Source organism: Lethenteron reissneri, chromosome 22, assembly GCF_015708825.2.
Source record: "Lethenteron reissneri isolate LAM-NWPU_2019-01 chromosome 22, ASM1570882v1, whole genome shotgun sequence".
NCBI lineage: Eukaryota > Metazoa > Chordata > Hyperoartia > Petromyzontiformes > Petromyzontidae > Lethenteron > Lethenteron reissneri.
Window position 1 is genome coordinate 1,978,977 of NC_083800.1, and position 19,939 is coordinate 1,998,915.

General features: G+C 46.4%; 1 protein-coding gene across 4 annotated transcripts; it reads left to right on the top strand.

The window, feature by feature from the left end:
- Positions 1 to 8,142: 8,142 nt before the first annotated feature.
- On the top strand, positions 8,143 to 19,091 carry CCDC149 (coiled-coil domain containing 149). 4 transcript variants are annotated; one of them, XM_061556267.1, is made up of 13 exons: positions 8,143 to 8,304; positions 9,802 to 9,963; positions 10,106 to 10,144; positions 11,090 to 11,197; positions 11,380 to 11,496; positions 12,077 to 12,249; positions 13,246 to 13,318; positions 13,799 to 13,883; positions 14,342 to 14,486; positions 15,204 to 15,280; positions 16,844 to 16,873; positions 17,277 to 17,372; positions 17,788 to 19,091. In XM_061556267.1, the coding sequence occupies exons 1-13, from the start codon at positions 8,254 to 8,256 to the stop codon at positions 18,474 to 18,476; spliced, it is 1,845 nt and encodes a 614-aa protein (XP_061412251.1). In that variant the 5' UTR covers positions 8,143 to 8,253; the 3' UTR covers positions 18,477 to 19,091. The 4 variants fall into 4 exon arrangements, with proteins under 4 accessions (XP_061412251.1, XP_061412252.1, XP_061412253.1 ...); XM_061556268.1 differs by having other exon boundaries at positions 17,791 to 19,091; XM_061556269.1 differs by lacking the exon at positions 16,844 to 16,873.
- Positions 19,092 to 19,939: the final 848 nt, after the last annotated feature.

Sequence of the window (19,939 nt, forward strand, 5' to 3'; positions counted from 1 at the left end):
CAACAGCAGACTTTAACAAGTCTTAAACATCCTATTATGATGACAATAATAATGTCCTTTATTCACCCAGGAAAGCCTCGCTGAGTTTCAACATTCATTTATTTCGTTAGGATATCAGCCAGTTTCGTTCGTGTTTGGCAAATGGTAGGAAGCGAGAATATCCAAAGAAATATACTACACATACGCGAAGATGACACTAAAAACTCCACGCACTTAGATGTAAGGCTCCATCGCTGAACTACCATATCCTGGCCACCTCACATCCTGCGGCAGGTAAACCTAAAGGATCCACAACATGTTCCCCCAAAATCACATCTGCAATGAATACACACGTCTCCAGCGGCGGATCCAAGGGATGGAGGTAATGGGGGCAATCGCCCCCACTTTGAGACTCCAAAGACTGGTATTTTATGGATATCTCAAGCAGAGAAAATACATTGAATGTCTTTACCGAAAAACCTAAGAGCAGTCACGAAAACTTCAAATCTAAAAATACATTGACTGTCGTTTTACTATTATTATTCTTAACGGAGGGCCATATTTTAAGTGGTTGAAATGTCGCGACTGCGCCTCTCGTTGGGAGGTTTGTCGACCCGCTATGCACATCGCTCACCTAGCACACGACACGGCGATGTTCCACGCACGCACGTGGTCGTCCATTCACACGCCGCCGGGGTGACACACAGCTCAAGGCATCGTAGGGAGGCGAGGGGAGAGGGAGGCCGCGCTGGAGGAAGCCTGCGTGTTTAGGATTCCTTTGCGGATGAGGTGGCATGGCCTTTGTGCGGTGTGACAGGACGCACTTAGCAGGTGATTTGCTGTGCAGGGAAGGAGACCGATAGGGTTGTGCGAATACAGTATTGTAGTAGCATTGTGTGGCTTTTCTCCTGGTACATTGGGCAACCCGCTTTGCCTTATCACCAAATCGGCCTGAATATGCTCTGGATTTCATCAGATCTCAAAAGCTGAGCAGGGTTAAGCCGAGTTCGTGCTCGGGTAGGTGACTGCCTGGGAAAGTCAGGCGTTGTATGTGTCCAGGAGATGGCAACAGAGGAGTGGATTCTGAAATCTAACTTTGCGGTGTTCTAAGTGTTACGCCCTCGTATGCGTGGGTTTTTTTGTCGAAACTCTCCCACTTGCCGAACATGCCAATACCCTCATATATATTTTAAAAGTACTCAAGACTCGGTGAGTCTTTGCTGGATAAATAAAGACGTTATTATGTTTTACATATTGTTAAGCCACCTGACTAAACTTAGACTGCAGAAGCGGTGCCAACAGTGCCCTCGGCGAGCGCACGTACGGTGGCCCTGTCTGGCCCTCGAGCTGAACGTTGTTTGAATAAAAAACAGCGGCGGCCGATCGGTGCCAAGGACGCACCGCTTCGGGTCCTCCCCGGACCGAGATGGAACGCCCGAACAAACACACGCGCCGGCAAAATCCCAAAAAAACATGGTCCTCCTTCCTTCTGCCTCCAGAGGTCCCAATCAAATGGGAAGTTAGGCACTCCAACACAAGCAGACGAGCATTACAGATTATATATCTAAAGACTACAACTTGAGCCTTTTTTCTTGTTTATAATAATAATTACAGGGCGGGGGGGGGGGTGATTCACTCCAGATGAGTCGTGGGGTTGAGATGTGAGGTTTGTGTCTGGCACTTTTGGAGGTTATCGGACCGATCTGCCCTGAATGTCGGTTGAGACGCCGGAGTGTTGATGATGTATTATTTTTGTTCAAATCTACATGGCTAATCACGTAAACAATCACTTCAGGTCATTGGACAACCAAGCAATGGAACATGAGCTGGATACATAACTGCGCTCACTGCACGGTCCACCTGGTAAACCAAGTAAAATTCACAACTTGGGATAGTTTCCCGAACCCTCCACCCACCAACCCACACTTATCAGCGTGGTAAAGTATGGTCGAACAAACCCCACGATTAAACCGGCATGAGGAGTCCTCCATTTAAACGGCTGTATGTTATTATGATTATAACTATGTTCATTTCTAAATGACGACTATGATACCCCGTGCTAGTCAAAATGTCTCTAGCTTAGAAACAACAAATGCCAGCACCACCCAACCTGTCCCGGGGCAAGAATGTATCGCGTTAAGGCAAAGTCTGACAACAAAAATTATGCTGATAAATACATTTGTGTGAAATATAGTTAATTTCCATGCATCACGAGTACCAAAGTGTAATATGAGTTCCAATGTTAACAAGCTGCATTTTCCACATTCTCCACATTCTCGATGCCAGCACAGCATAATTTAAAAGTAATAAAATACAACCCCCTTGTCTGTGCAAAGGCCTAAGCCACGATGTTTCAGTACCGTGGAGGTTGTTTGACTCTCCAGTATTTCACCACGCGAGTTGGTGCGGGTTGGTCAAGGAGCTACCCAAGACCGGTTCAGACCCTAGTCAGGAATTCAACTATTGTCTCAAGTTTCATCACGCAGTGTTCTAACCATTGCCCCGCTGTTATTTTGCGTACGTGGTTAAATATCGACTGTTCTAATCAACCTGACTGCAGGTGGATTAGAACCCTTCATTCATATATTTTGATCTATTTCAGGTAAACCGAACCACGTGAACGTTTAGGTATTCTCAACGCGCCCACACGAGGTGTACTCGCCCGCCTGCGCGTAAAACAAAGCTACCACGGGTCACTTTGCAAAACAACAAAAAATCGTCTCGTTTGGATTTACGAATTTTCTTTTCCATGCTAATTTTATTTCCTCACCATGAACTTCAAAAGACCCGTTTGTTATCTGGAGATTAAGTGCTGTTTGTTTAAGTTATCGTCCAGGCAGAAGGTGACATTTATTTATTTAAGGCGCCATAAACATTGTTCTCACTTGAGCGGTGCCTTCCGTGCGCTTGTATTGTTTAACGAAATCCGCCCAATAAATCTCTTTGCAAAAATCTCTTCACCCGTGAAACTTGGCATGTGTTTTTTTTTCTTAAATCAACATTACCAGATGCCTTTATCCCCCTGTTTAAGAGTGACAAATTACGCGAGTTTCTTTTATTTTTAACGGTCTGCTCGTACTTTGAAGATTTCTGTTCGTGACTATCTTTGCTGTTGGTTATCCGTGTGATCGTGGTGATCATTAATTAGCCGAGAGGGACATGACATGGTTGATGTATGTGTGTGTTTTACCGCACGCGACCACGAGTCCCGTTTCTCAGCGTGGCGGCAAAGTCGTTAAAGTAACTGGCGCGAGACCTCCCGTGACAGTCCGCGGTTTGGGATTAGGGGCACAAGCAGACTGCAAAATGGAAGGGTTACCCTTCAAGTAGTTTACGTTGGGGGAAAAAAATCAAAGAATGTGCACCTTCTCACGTTGTGTCTTACATTCAGCGAGATCACGTTCGAGAGTAGAGACACAACAATAATACCGTTGTGAAGAAGATCAGATGCCCTACAGGGATGTGTTTTTTTTTTCATAATGTAGTTAGGCACATACTTTAGCTATTATGAATTATTTTTACGATTTTTGCAGACAGATTTATATTGGAATTTTCACCACTGGTTCAGCGCCGGGCCACCAGCTGAGATTAGCACTGCTCCACTTTGCTCGTCTTAGCAGAGCTGACTTTATGGTTTGAACGTTTACACTCGTTTAGGTTGGTATTAAATGTGTTTTTTCCAGAAGAATACAAGTATTTTTTATTATTTCTACCATGGTACATACACTTCGAAAATGTTGAATCTCTGCTGACAAAACCTAAAAGGTTGAAACTGCTCCATAGTTTGCTTAATTGGGAATGGTCTGCAAAGCTCATGGGTTGATGGACTTAAATTCATATTTATATTTGGCGAGATCATTGAATCACCAAATCATCATCATTTCATAATCAAAGGACGAAACACGCCCAAGAAGATGTCCACCGTGGTAGTAGAACAATTTCGTTACGGTACAAGGAGCGAGATTAACTGTTACATTGCTTTTAGGAGGCATTCAGCCAGCAGTGAATTGACCAAGGCACCTGTTTCTCCTAACTCTGTAGAGGAGGGTCCCAACTCGACAACAGCAGTGCCTGGCACAACCCCGTGACCACATGCAGAGGCCATGCACCACGCATGGAATGGCCACATGATCGGCTAACTTTCATAATAGGCATTGGTATGGTCAGAAAGCGGCCTAACCTGCAATTACCTTTATTTCAAAAGGGCCTCAATTAAATCCTCTATGAATGCAGCTACTGTGTTTATTTCAACCGCAAAACACGCTGTGCTCTGCGTTACACAAATACTGTACTCAACTCAGTTTCAAAGTAAGTACAGCCCGTTTAGCTGTACTGAAATTATTGCATTATTGCTCATGGTGGTCTATTATTAAATCTTGGACTGCTTTCACCCGAGACGATTGGTTACATTAACAGTTATTCTGTGAAAATGCACAGTTCAGTCCCACGAGTAACAGACTGCATGTGCCCTTTCCTAAAAATATCCTTTGTCAAAAGGCCTTCCCTACTGCTAAACGAAGACCGCGTTTGGCCATGCTTCGCCACGCTGGTCACTTCGAGTTTATGAAGGAGGTGGGAATACATTTCAGAGCTTAGAAGTAGACTTTGCTGCTCTGCCCTCTGATACCAACGACGTGACCCCGCAGCCCGATGGCAACCAGGTCGTGAATGGTGGCCACACAGCCGAATACTTTTACAGGCTCAAAGTCTGCTACTCTTCCAAGATCTGACCAAATCGGTCGCATTCCAGGTGACTTGGTCGGAGGCAATTACATTTCACATTGCGTATTAATTAGATTAAAGCTCAATGCTCGTTACAGTTTTATTCACAGTATGTCAACGATGAAGACATTGCAATACGCATATAGGATTATTGTCGAGTATAAGTACGAATTCCAACATAGCCGTGACAAGAGTGACATCTGGTGGATGTTACGAGATGCCCAGTACAAATTTTGCAGCGTGGACCAAACGTTGGTTGACGTTGGGCCAACGTTGCATGTTTCCTGGGATACCGACACACAAGGCCCCTACTCCAGATTACGCTCCGATACACACACACACATACACAAAGACACACTAACATGCATGTGCGAACTCACAAAGGTACAGAGCCACTGTGTAGCCTCTAACAAACTGTTGGGGCAAATGCTGTTCGTGAGCACCTATTAGGTGCCACAAAAGGGTACACGTGGAATGCCACAAAAGGGTACACGTGGGATTGGTCGGTGGCCAGCATCACGCCCGGCCGCCTTTGTCTCCCCCAGTGCTCATGTTTACACATCGCACCAGGTACTCGTTTAAGGCTCACGTACCTACTTACACCCTAAACTGCCCCAGTCTCCCCTGCACACGATGCAATGTTGTGTTAGGTTAGGGCTTTCACCTGATTCATGAGTGCTGTAAATGTTTTGGTTATTTTTTGTTTCACGTCTCGTTAATATTTTTTTTTCTGTCATGTTTGCACACTGCTGTTGGCACCATTAGTCAAACATACAACCTGTATAAGTAATACATGCATTTGAACGCATCTTACCCATGGCTCCTATTATCTGCATCTCCTATTATCCGCTTCAGCTGTTGGAACCGCGAAAACTATTATTGTTATTATCATCCCGTTCGTGATAACAAGAAAACTTTTACCCGTGGCACATCACGAGAGGGAGAGTCCAGTCAGTTTTGCAAAAGGTCAGGCAGAGCCAAATGACCGGGGAAAGGAAATAATGCTGGGACGGGAGTATCCAAGACAAGGTGAGCAGCAGCAATAAACTAAACAATTTTTTTTATTTTACCAGCTAAGATCCCACTGAGCTATGGATCTCTTTTAAAGAAGCTACCTGGCCACAAAAGATTGCTCAACGAAGTGGCTTATCGTGTGGAAATTATATAGCAGCCAAATACTCTTAAACGCATCTTGGAGGGAAAACCAGAGGACCCGAAGACAGATCCATGCGACCAGGGGGAGAGAGAGAGAGAGACGCAAACCCCAAATATACAGCAGGCATCGTCAGGGTCGGGATCGAACGCACGACCTCCTGTATACCAGGCGAGGGAGTTAAGATCTCGCCATAGAGAAGGAGCGCCAGATTGGAACGCGAGGAGAAGGAATGTCTGGGCCAAGATGTTTGGCAGGATAGGGTGGTCAATTGAACATGTAGGAGGCTTTCGCGACCAATATCATCCACAATACAGGTTTTTTTGGGTTAGATCGCGTAAATATAGAAATGTGCCAACATTAAACTCGCCACCACCCGACAGCCAACTAGTAAGGGTTGTCACGTAAACAGAACATGCCATGTTTCAAATTGCTATTTCGATTAATCGTTCAGCCAGAGTGTGAGGGCCGCTACGCATTAAAAACCATTGAGGGTTGACAGCATGACGATGATGGGGGGGGGGGGGGGGTGGGGGGTGTTTTCACCATTTGTGTTTTGTCGGTGAGAGGGGGGGCGCACTAAATGCCACCTGGGTGAGGCCACCTGGGTGAGGGCACCAGGGTGAGGCCACCTGGGTGAGGCCACCTGGGTGAGGCCACCTGGGTGAGGGCACCTGGGTGAGGCCACCTGGGTGAGGCCACCTGGGTGAGGCCACCTGGGTGAGGCCACCAGGGTGAGGCCACCTGGGTGAGGCCACCTGGGTGAGGCCACCAGGGTGAGGCCACCTGGGTGAGGCCACGAGGGTGAGGCCACCAGGGTGAGGCCACGAGGGTGAGGCCACCAGGGTGAGGCCACCTGGGTGAGGCCACGAGGGTGAGGCCACCAGGGTGAGGCCACCTGGGTGAGGCCACCAGGGTGAGGCCACCAGGGTGAGGCCACCAGGGTGAGGCCACCTGGGTGAGGCCACCAGGGTGAGGCCACCAGGGTGAGGCCACCAGGGTGAGGGCACCAGGGTGAGGCCACCTGGGTGAGGCCACCTGGGTGAGGCCACCAGGGTGAGGCCACGAGGGTGAGGCCACCAGGGTGAGGCCACCTGGGTGAGGCCACCTGGGTGAGGCCACCAGGGTGAGGCCACCAGGGTGAGGGCACCAGGGTGAAGGCACCAGGGTGAGGCCACCAGGGTGAGGCCACGAGGGTGAGGCCACCAGGGTGAGGGCACCTGGGTGAGGGCACCTGGGTGAGGCCACCAGGGTGAGGCCACGAGGGTGAGGCCACCAGGGTGAGGCCACCAGGGTGAGGGCACCAGGGTGAGGCCACCAGGGTGAGGGCACCTGGGTGAGGCCACCAGGGTGAGGCCACCAGGGTGAGGCCACCAGGGTGAGGGCACCTGGGTGAGGCCACCAGGGTGAGGGCACCAGGGTGAGGCCACCAGGGTGAGGGCACCTGGGTGAGGCCACCAGGGTGAGGGCACCAGGGTGAGGCCACCAGGGTGAGGGCACCTGGGTGAAACCACCAGGGTGAGGCCACCAGGGTGAGGCCACCAGGGTGAGGCCACCAGGGTGAGGCCACCAGGGTGAGGGCACCTGGGTGAGGCCACCAGGGTGAGGGCACCTGGGTGAGGCCACCAGGGTGAGGCCACCAGGGTGAGGCCACCAGGGTGAGGGCACCTGGGTGAGGCCACCAGGGTGAGGCCACCAGGGTGAGGCCACCAGGGTGAGGGCACCAGGGTGAGGCCACCTGGGTGAGGCCACCAGGGTGAGGCCACCAGGGTGAGGCCACCAGGGTGAGGGCACCTGGGTGAGGCCACCAGGGTGAGGCCACCTGGGTGAGGTCACCAGGGTGAGGCCACCAGGGTGAGGCCACCAGGGTGAGGCCACCAGGGTGAGGGCACCAGGGTGAGGCCACCAGGGTGAGGGCACCTGGGTGAGGTCACCAGGGTGAAGCCACCAGGGTGAGGCCACCAGGGTGAGGGCACCTGGGTGAGGCCACCAGGGTGAGGGCACCAGGGTGAGGCCACCAGGGTGAGGCCACCAGGGTGAGGGCACCTGGGTGAGGCCACCAGGGTGAGGGCACCTTGCAGGTGGAGAACACTGCCCAATAAGCGGGGGAGTGCGGGGGGCAAGGTGACAACGCCGACGGTTCGTTTACTCCACCTCTGTTGAACGCCCACGACGCACCCCAATGCAAATGCATGGCAGTAAAAACTGCCTGCTCCGCAATTTCAAGTGAGTGATGAGTGGAGGAACCGTGCGCGGACCCCGCTGTTGGCGCGAGGTTCCCGCCCCTCCCCCCAATGCTGACGTGTAAATGTCAACAACGCGAGGCTGGCTGCGTTGTCGTCTTGCGTATTTCTCGTTGTTAGTTGGAACGTAACTGTTGATTAAAAGACACGCAAACAATGGTGTCAATTCAGCGAACGGAGTCGGAATGGCAAGCGCTCGTGAACGAGGTGAGTCTCGCGGTGATAAGTTGGCATATGCCGACTGTGAACATGACCGCGGCCTACTCGAGTAGGCCTTTTGCGGCTTTACTGTCCGGCCTGCCCGGGTTGGGCAGTCTCCATCCGGGTTGGGGAGCCTTGGGGTTACCATCCTCTTACTCCGACATTGTGACTCTTAAAATAAGACGCGATACATATAGATGTAGGGATAGATAAGTACCTAGTATGGGGAAGCTTGGGTGGCTAAAAGTTCAGAGCTACTGTTTGCAGAGGTAGATTGCAAAACCACGTTGACCAGCGTGGTGAAGTATGGTCAAGCAACCTTCATTATTGACACGGTGTGGAGAGAGGCCTCCAAACAGCAGTGGATTAACAAAGGACTTCGCTTTATAATTTATAGTAACATCTCATCCTGTGTTCCTGGAATCTTTAAGCCCCGCGGGTTGTTAAATGACGGCGTGTGTGGTTTCCAGTAAAAAATGCAAACACTGTTTTATGGTAATGTCATTGATGCTAATGGTTTATGCATCATGTCAGTATCTATTAATAGGGCAGATCTGAGAATGTGTGAAATGTGTATGCTGTTGATGTAAACAGTAATTGTCATTACACACGTAACCATTTGCATAAAACCCCCTATGCAGCAATGGTGAATGTACCACTACGACTGAAACGTAACTCACCGAGACAGGATTGACTGGAAGAGCTGGTTGCTGTGACTGAAAACGTATAAAGGGAGTAATTAGACCACAAGGCTGTAATAGACAACTCTAAATAAAACACGTGTAACATGCAACTTAACGACCGAGCAAGACACGCCCTCTTTTTTGTTTACTTAATAAATTAGCTTTTCAGCTGCGCTTTTAAATTGCATGTGGCACAATCTGATATGCTCAGGGGCTTTAAGATTATTTTTTTTACAGTGAGAGGCAGATCGGATTACAGTACAGTATTTCGACTGCGTGGCGAGGCAACATGGCCAATGCTGATGATGTCACCATACTTTACGATTGCTCCTTCTGTTGAAGTCAGTCTCGTCATCATCTGGCTTTAGGTATTCCCCTTGCTACAGTCAACAATATCCTTCAAGGACCGCTCTGACAGTCTCACCACCACTGACATGTCGTTATTTTATGTCATCCCCTTGATTGCCAACCTCTTCAGTGCCACTAAATGTCTGTCCAGTCTTTTGCAACCTCCTCCTGATTACATTTATCACATGTCCTTTTTGGAACTTGGAAGTAAGTTACCCTAGCTTTAAAGTACATTTCTAACTTCCTTTCAATTCACCTATTTTCGAGAGCTAGAAGTTGTACTTATAGTTGCTTTGTTAAAGTGGCTTGCCATTGTCACGTGAAAATGGATTGTAGTTCGATAGACTGGTGGAAAGTCACACGAGCTGATTTTTCACATTATCCGGGTTAATCCGTTCAGTGTAAATATCGAATCAATATCACATCCGCCAGCTGTTACTTCAACCCATTTTCCCTGCTCTGACCGCTCCAGTACGTGGTGTGCAAGCGCAAGCTGGAGAGCAAGAAAGAGGCACTGCTAATTCTGTCCAAGGAGCTGGACTCATGTCAGCAAGAACGCGACCAGTACCGCCTCATGGCCAACCAGCTGCGGGAGAAACATCAAGCAGTGCGGCATAAGTACCGGGAGCTTGTGGTACGCGACACAAATGCACGCGTCAATGCGCAGCACAACATCTGCACTGTCCAAGGGCCATCATCTGGCTCACGTCACAGTTGATCAAAACACTGTTACCTGTGCGTTTGTTATTCTGATGGGTTTTATTGCTTTTTTTCAGGAGGGCGACCCTACTCTTCCTCCAGAAAAACGGAATCAGGTACCATAAACTTCTCTGTTAAAATGTTAACGACGATTGGTGTTAATTTATGTGTGCGTTTCCTTTGCTTAAGGATCGTAACAGAAAAGTTTTCAACTTTTATATTTCCCATCACCAAATGACTTCGTCTCCTCTGATCTTGGAAGCTAAACAGGGTTGAACTTGCGTTTTTACTTTGGATGACTCGGAATACCAATTCTTGTAGGCTTGGATGTCAGGATAGCCTAAGAGATGGTCCTAAAGCAATGGATTTTGAAATGTAAGAATACGAACATTTATATTCTGTGGATCTCAAAAGAAAGCTGTCTTTGGTGTGGACCAATCAGTTTCAAAGACAATGCATATATGTATTCTTTGGGTCTTTCCGTAAAGCTGCGTAGATAGAAAGATAATAAAATTATCACGACGTTTCGATCGCAACACAAGCAATCGTCATCAGGTGAAAACATATAGCGAGTCACGATTGCTTTAAGTCACCATTTAATGCATATATGTTTTTTGTTTGCATTCTGACCACAAGTATTGTGGTTAATGCAGACATGATTCCTTGTAAAAAGTTTCAGTTTGGTGTTTTAACATCTTAACACCTGTTTTGTTGCCAGAAAAAAGGGGAAAACATTCTCATACATTTTTTTATTTCAGGTCTAGAATGTAGCCGAATTAAGTACAACAAATAACTATGAACATTTTAGAGTATTACTCCCTTGTGCGCACGGTAACACTCAGAGTTCCACAGAGTTACAGGAGCGAGCACGCTCAAGAGAACATCCAGGGCGATGAGCTCTACTCATGTGTCAGAGCTCGATGAATTTTTTCATCGCAAGACCACAAAAGATGGACGTCATATGGGGGAGGCCTTCATCAAGCAGTGTATTGTGACTGATAGTGATAATAAAGGCATTAATGTGTTCTTTACACCATTAGTTTTCACCTTCCGGTTCGCAGGCAAACCTTGCACAGCTGCTGAGTGACTCGCGAGAGCAGAACAAACGCCTCCTGGAGGAAAGCAAGGAGCTGAAGCAGAGGTTGTCTGAGGCACAGGGAGACATTAAGGTGAATCCTGGTTCACACTTGTGCATCAGTGTCATTGCTCCAAGCAAATGCAATCTGTTTTGCAAGACAGCTTCAATGGTATACTTTTAAAAGTATAGTTGGAGCCCAAGAAATCTTGGGAATAAATACTGCTTCTTCAAGACAATGGCAGATGGTGGTTGTGAATCATGTTTCCATTTCAGCTCCTGCGCATGACGATAGCCCGACAGCGCCTGGGAGACGAGGAGGTCGGAGCGCGTCACTTCCCGGCGCACGAACGAGAAGATCTCGTCCAGCAGCTGGAGACAGCGCGAGAGCAGGTAACTGCAGGGCCTGATACAATCAAAACACACACAGAGATCTTTCGTGTAGCCTACACAGAGCGTTGGAGGAAGTGCTTTAGCGAGCGCTTATGAAGGCCAGAATAGCGCACGAGGGGGTGGTGTGGCTAGCACCACGCCTGGCTGCCACTGTCTCTATCTTGCAGACTTTTATACACTGCACCAGTTCATAATGTAAGATTGAGTTGATACAGAGGAGGACCTTTTCTGATGTAAATCAAACTCAGTTCGCTGGGTTCACAACGCAGTGCACTACCCACTGTGCCACCACTCCCCACAAGGCTTGAACACAACAACGGCCACAAATTGCCACTAAAGTGAAGGTCTCGTAACCCCAGCGCTTGTGCCAGGCTTGGTTAACTTGAAGGCCATGTGCAGTATCAAATGTTTGCTCGCAGGAACCCAGGTGTTACGTGTTAACTTTTCAGACATTTACTTAACAATGCACCATTGGAAATCAACGGCGTTCCAACTTGCCGAGTGTTACACTGCTAATGCTTGATCAACTGCCTTACAACACTTGAGTCTCCACACGGCCTCCGAATCACTCTCTGTGTAGACCGAGAGGCAGGAAAGGGAGCTGCAGGCGGCCTTGGACGAGCTGGAGGAGATGCGCACGGAGCACGCCTTCCACAAGGCCAAGGCTGAGCGCCTCAACCTGGAACTCAACCAGGTGTTGGGTGGCCACGAGAACCGGATTGTGGACGTCGATGCCCTCTGCATGGAGAACAGGTTTGCTGGGCTTGGCAACTAAACTAAAGTTTTAATTTCACCAGGTAAAGCCAACTGAGCTATAGATCTCTTTTCTCAGAAGTGACCTGGCCACAATTGATAGCTCAACAAAGTGTCTTATGTGGAAATTTACAGCAACCAAATACTCTTAAATGCATGCTTCTAAATGTGGGGGGTAAAACCGGAGGACCTGGAGAAAAATCCACATGACAATGGGGAGAACATGCAAACTCCAAATATACAGCAGGTGTCAGGGTTGGGATTGAACCCACGTCCTCCTGCATACCAGGCGAGGTCGTTAACATCCTGTGTGATAACAGAAGGGTGTGCTGTGGGACTACTGGAGTTAGGTTTGGCTTGTCAGGGATGCGATGCTGGTCAAATTGACATCGATGTAATTTATAGCATAATTCCTAATTGCTGGGTGGGGTGAGAAAAGTTTGCAGTTGTTGGGTGGAGAAGCCAACAGAGCATGTTTTCAGGGTCTCTAGGAGGAATGACATTTCACTTTCTCAACAACGTGATGAATTGTTATGATATTGGGTCAAGAGTCAATCGATTTTTTTCCCTCGTTTGTCTGTCTTTTCTCTACTACCACTCTCTCCCACACTATTGGTACTGACTCCTTTGTATTGTCTACTTCATTTGTACTGTTTGTTTTATCTATATTGTCTGTCTCATTCATTCTGCTTATTAGCTCGTAGGGAAATTCCCATCTTTCTAATATAAACAATTATTGCATATGTAACTCAATTGCATTTCGTGAGTATGAGACTACATTATAATTGATTAACTGGTCCATCATTCCATGTTTTGTTTTCTTTAAATATGGTATGTATGTTGAACTTCTTTCGCACCGTACGTAGCCAACCGTCCGAATCTGAGGTGCGGGGGGAAGGACAACAAACTAAACGCAGTTCTTTGCCACTTGGGAAAAATAATTATTTCTCATCACTTTTGCACAATCACTTAAAAGTTGTGAAATCTACTTGACAGGTATCTCCAAGACAGGCTAAAACAGATGCAGGAGGAGAAGATGATCCTGAAGAGCACCATCTCCAAGTACAAGGTGTGTACGACACCTGGATGAGTGGCACTCTATAGCAGTCGCATGGATGTCACGTGTAAATGTAATTACGTTTATGCTGTGCAAAACGATGGACACACTCTAGGGGACGATCGGAGAGGGAGTGCATGATGTAGGAACTAGTCAAAGGTAAAAAGTTATTGAGATGGAATTTATAGTGGGGGAAGAGTCGGCTATGTGGGTGACTAGGCCAGAGTTTTTAGAGCGAAGCGATGATCTCCTGATGAGCAAAGATTGACTGTGGGTTTCAACAAGAGACATTGGTTTCTGGAGTCTACCGACAGGGGAGTAGAGAGAGATGAGAGGCGAGAAGTAAGCTGATGCAAAACAATTTAAGTAACAATGGCAGTCTCGTAATTTACTCTAATAAGATATTAAACATTCACGATTTATTCAAGGATTTTCATGACAGTACGCGTGTTCTTAACAACAACAAAATCCATATCTTTAATGTTTCTTCAGGGGGCCCTCGAGCGAAGGAAGGCTCCTAAAAACACAGTGAAAGTTGGCAGCAGTGGACTAACTGGCATCCTGTCAGCCAAGCAAGGTACTTGAGACACAGCTACCCCAGACATCCACATCCCTCCCCACCCAGCCTCTAGAATAGACACACATCACACAAGCTGCTGAGTGCCAAACCACATGTCCTGAATTATGTAAATCTGCATAGTTCGGCAAGAATAAAGAAACAGATGTTTGGCTTAACATCTAACAATTATGGTCATTAATTGCGCCTCCTAGCAGTCGTTAAAAAGCAGCAGTGTCGTGTTGGCAGCCATCCTTGTGCATTCGAGGATCGTAAATGAGAAGCTGCGTTAGCTGCGTAGCTCATTAAGCTAATCTTGTCCGGGTTTCGTAGCCCGTGGTCTTGCAATAAACCCTTTTGTGTCACGTCATCCAAACGCAATGTGCAAAGCAATAATGGGATAATGAAGTGCATTTGGGAGTGACCCCCGTGGTATGGTGTGCTACATTGCTCATGTGGCGTGTTTGTGGGGGGTACAGTGCAGGAGATGCTCGCGGAGGAACGGTCCCCGTGCCTCCCGCTCACCCAGCAGTCCTTGTCAGACCTGCGCTCGCTCGCCCTCGCGCTGCTGGAGACGATCCACGACAAGAACATGGCCCTACAGCACCAGCGCAAGACCAACAAGTACAGCGCGCAAATACGCAGTCCATCCGCCCATCAATGAATGTCGAATGAATATCGCTTCTTCATTCTCACTTTGTCTTTAGTGTTATCTCACCTTCTCGGTCCTGTAGCCTCCTACCCTTCTCCCTCACTCACTTATACGATTGAACTATTTTCAATCATGTCTAGAATTTAATATAAATGTGACCACTTTTCGTCTAAAAATGTTTTACAAGAACGGAGGACATATGTAATTTGGAGGTCAGGATACCGAAGAGTTTGTTTGTTAAGTTATTTTTTGGTGATTGAATATCATGATCAAGACCCTCATCTCCAATGTAGTACATCAATATTGTTGGTCTCAGAATGAAACGTCCAAAAACAGGTTTGCATAAATACAGTGTTTGTCATGAACCAGCGACATGTCTCAAACTAAATTAATGTCGCAACAGTCTAAAAATAAGATTATATAAAAAATATCAACCGCAATAAAATAAGTAAGACCAGTAACAACAAAAACGCCATGCTTTATAAATTAAAATTGTGATTTATAATTTTTCAGCTATTTGTCATTCATGCACATTAAACTGAATAGCCTTCGTTTGTGTAATTTGCTCACTGTTGGGGAAATTAATTGCAGTCAGATATTATCCAAAATCTTCTGTCTGCTTCTTGGTACAAAGGGTGGGAGTGAGGAGCTTTAGAAATGTCCTGGCCTGAAACGTTGTTGCTGTGCAGGATCCTGGGCACACGAGTCGCTGAGCTGGAGAGGAAGTTAAAGACTCTGGAAGTGTCGGGGCTGTGGTGTCTTCCTGGTGGGTTCTTTGTCAGCTGCACCAACAGCAGCAGCATCACCACACCTCTCGCCCCTTGGCAATAGTTGCACTTCAAGTCAAATTCCTGCAATCCTTGGGGTTTAAATCGACATTCAGGTTCTGTGCTGTCCCAAGGCAGGCTTTGCAAAACATATTTAAGGAAGACGCAATCTAAAAAGCAAACGACTCTTAGCCTTGTAGATTCATGGCCGGACTGTGTATCCCATTCTGTCTCAAATTATTTCAGTTTGAAGCATAGATAATGAAAAGCAAGACTTTTTATTGATATTTATTTAATTTGGAATAATCCAAATCAGATCTCTCGTATAGCAGCGTATAGCTTGGTTTTACTAATCATTTGGTGGTGATGCGTTGCCAGTGATGCACACACTCAAGTAACAAAACTCAAACCCCCCCCCCACCCTGAGAGTAAAAGAATGGACCACGGAAGTGATTTTAAGGGAACTGTTTCCGAGATTCCAATTACCAAACAAGAGGGGGCAGCACTATCGCATCTAACAATAAAACTACACGGTGTTGTTTTATTGGTAGATGTGTGTTAGACCAGAGGACGCCTTTTGACGTGGACCAATCAGTTTCAAAGACAATGCATGTATGTTTTTTGTTTGCATTCTGACCACAAGTATTGTGGTTCATGCAGACATGATTCCTTGTAAAAGGTTTCAGTTTGATGTTTTAACATCTTAACACAACTGTTTTGTTGCCAGAAAAAAGGGGAAAACCTATTCTCATACAATTTTTTTATTTCAGGTATAGAATTTAGCTGAATTAAGTACAAGAAAAAATAATTGAAGGACATCAATGTGACATAACTCCCACGCATTGATGTCACTATCACGTGCTTTGGTGGGCATGTCTACGTGAGAGATTCTAAAGTCTATTGTTTCTCATTACAAACCTTCATACTCGGATGGGGCAGCCCTGGACAAACAGCCGAGTTATAAATCTACAAGACAATAGCTACAAAATGGGACCTTTTTTGCTAGTATCAAAGTATGAAAAATAAGAACAGGTGTTACCCTTTCTGGCAATAAAACAGGTGTTGAGACGTTCAAACACCAAATAGGAACCTTTTGCAAGTGATCAAGTCTGCAATAACCACACTTGTGGTGAACATGCAAACAAAGCACGCTATGATAATATATGGCATTGTCCTTGAGACTGATTGGTCTACACCAGAGACAGCCTTCTTTCGGGCCTAGTCTCACCAGTGTCAGACCAGAGAACACCAAAGAGCGAACAGCACAAAGACAATGCACGTATCGGAGCATTTCTAGCTCGGGGTATTTTGGGTGGTGTCGTCCTTTTAGAGTCTAAGCCAGGTAGGGTAGCAGTGTGCATCACTGCGTAGGCGAGTAGCATTATTGAGCTCTGGGTTGCTGGGAATTTGTGCGCCGAGGCTGCTCTGCTGCCAGCGTAATGCACGAGCCAGCGTCATTTTTGCGACTGCTGCAATTGGTGAGGCGTTTGTTGGTTTAACTTGCTCTTGTCCTTGTTTCCCACCCCCCCTCTACTTTTCCACACCACCTCACCTGCCACCAGGCCGGACCTACAGTGTGTCTGTGGGCATAGGTACTGGTCCCCTCTTCTCTGCTCTTTAGCATGCCACACATGTGCATGTGTTAATTGCATGTCTTGTGTACGCCTCTATGGGTCTGTCTCTTTTTCACATGTTCTTCTTCATATATATGTTTATTTTAGTGGGCACTCTTTGTATGATTTATTGAGACGAGATTCAGTCATTCGTTCAAAAATATAAATATCTCACACGTGAATGGAATAACACGCTGAAATCATTCTGGAAATATTTTTCTTTCAGTGAAAATGTCGGCTTTTAATATCGGTGCTTACAAATGTCTCCTAACCTATGTGCACTTGTCTCAGCAGCATCGATGTATTCTAATGCGCATTTCTATTTCATTTCAGCTGAATGAGAATATTATTATTAATGGTTGTTGTGTCGCTTGGACTGCAGGTAGCAAAGATCCCATGCTCAATGGGGCTGGAAGCTTAAAATTGAATTCAGACCTCAAGCCTCCTCTGCAGCCCATGGTGCTCAGCAGTGCAACTGGTAAGAAAGATGGCCATAATTAAACAGTCTTTATGTCTAAACTTAAGTACATCATTGTATATTTAATAGCAAATAACATGATGCGTGTTGGCGGATGAATACATTTGAGGCTAAGTACACTTTTTCCCTGATGCAGTCTACCCAGATCGGTGATACTAATAATACTCCTGCACATGTTGATAATGCTCCATTGTAAAGTGTGCACAAGCACAATGGACAAAAACAAGACGATTTCCTGTGTTGTCTTCAGGTGAAGATCTGTGTTGCGATCGAAACGTCGTGATCTATTATTTTTCTTTCTACGTGACTTTACCGAAAGACCCAAAGAGTATAGACAACACCTTATTGTTTGCTTTTTAATTAAAGTGCATCACCCACGCAAAACATCCGTATCACTAATTGCTTACATTCTCAGCAGGTGCTTCCGGTGTTGGCGTTGCGCCTCAGGACTCCACCAGCCTGGGGCTCTGTCGGCAGGAGGCAGAGGGGCAGGAGAGAGAGGCCTCGGCCAGGAGGCCAGACGAACCGGCTTGCACGTACAGCCACTCGGATACCAGCGAGGCGCAGTCACAATTCCTCGGCTTGACCACAGAAGCTGGCGCTGCTGCTCAACCAGTACTTCCTCACGACGGAAACGGCGCATCCGAGCGTGCGAGCAAAAACGCCGACGGCGTGTCGAACCTCCCGTTTCAGGATGTCGGCCGTGAGGAGCAGCCGTGCCATGCAGCGATGCACAAAACGTGCAAGACTCTGGCCGAACTGGCGATGTTAGGAGAAGGGGCGTCCGCTCATAACGCAGTGGCGGGGCTGTCGGTGGCACAAATATTGTCTGCCGAGCAGGATTTAGAAGAGGATGCCGACGTCCTGGATAAAGCTCTCTTCGTTGTGGATGACATTGAGCAACGTGGGGCAGAAGTGGTGCGTCTTTCTGAAGCAATGGCAGAAGTCAATTTGGCAGAAGACCTGGTTTGTGAAGGGCTTGGCGAAGTGGATGGCAGCCAGACGAAGGGAGATATCATCCTGCAGGATAAGCAAGAAGATTGCGAAGATGCTATGTCTGACTTCCTGTCTCCTCCTGCCAGCCCTAGCCCGAGTTCTCTATGAAATACACCCAGCATGTTCTCTGCCCCGGTGCTCGAGGCTGACAGCGGGGTGATGGGGCCAAAGGAACACGTTCGACTGTATCGTCTGGCCCGGTGTGCAGATCCCCGGGTGGATTTATCCATCGCAAAACCTTGAAATCTGGCAATGGCCTTTGGGAGGCCTGCATTGACCAGTGAATTGAGCGTGGGTGATGATGTGCCCTGTTGAACTCCAGCCACGGTGACAGGGACATTGTGTCTTGGGATCATATTTACTACTGTTGCATGTTTACTTGCAGATGTCTATGTTGTTTGATGTACAGTATTTAATTAGCGTGATAAAAAAAACTATCGTATCGTGTACCGCATTTAGTTGTGTGCAACACGGTTTAAAAGTTTGTGGAGGGTTATTTTTCTTTAAATATTATAATAAATGCGTAACGAAGAAGGGAATTAAGTGGGTGTTTAGTGGAGATTTATTTTTCAAAAATAATTTCTGCATATCTTGGCAATCGGGTAATTAACAGTTGCAGATAGTATATTGTACATGGTACATAATGTATTGTTTTCGCATGTACAATTGAAGACTTACTGTGCACCATTAATTTATCAATCAAAAATAAAACTTAATTTATGATGAGATTGTACACCGTTACATCTGTTCAAATGTTTCTGTTCCAAAATAAAGAACTCTTCAACATTCCATTTAAATTAGCATGCATACCAATGTCATTCAAAATCATTACTCAAAAGTTGGTCTTCAACCGTTTCAGGAGCTGTCCATAAATGACGTCACGATTTTTGACCCCCCACCCCTTCGTTACAGACCCCCCCTCAAATATGACGTCACAAAGCTCTGCCCCCCCCCCCCAAAATAAAACATGCTTCAAATCGCTTTAAACTATTGTCATTGTAGTGCGTATTTACTGTGGCGCTGCACTGATGTAGGAGAGAACATTTAATAAAAAGTCTATTTAATTAAGTAGAACGTGTCGTCTATATTTATTTAAAGTTGCGCATTTTGATGTGACGTCACATTTCTCACCCCCCCCCCCCGCTTCGTCATATCGTCACACGTCTGACACCACCTAGGTGCGTGACGTCATTTATGGACGGCCCCTTAGATAAAAACGAGTAATACCGCATTAAATAAAAAATAACATTTTGAAAATATAGTTAATAGTTGTTCAAAAGTTACCTTGTTCAACGAATTTAAATTATGTAATGTTTGCATATTACATGAAATTATGCAATGTGTAGTCAGACTAAACTGTGCCAACTTCGGTGGAAATGTACGAGTTTTTTTCTATACAAAAGCTCAATACTAAAAATGCGTGCATGCTAAAGATGAATAAAATACATAATTACATTTTTGCTACGAAATAAGAGACGTTTAAGTCTCGCAACCATATGTTTAAAATAAAAACATTTAAAATACAAACTGCGCTTCCCCGAGGCAGATACATCTAAGAAATTAAATCTGAA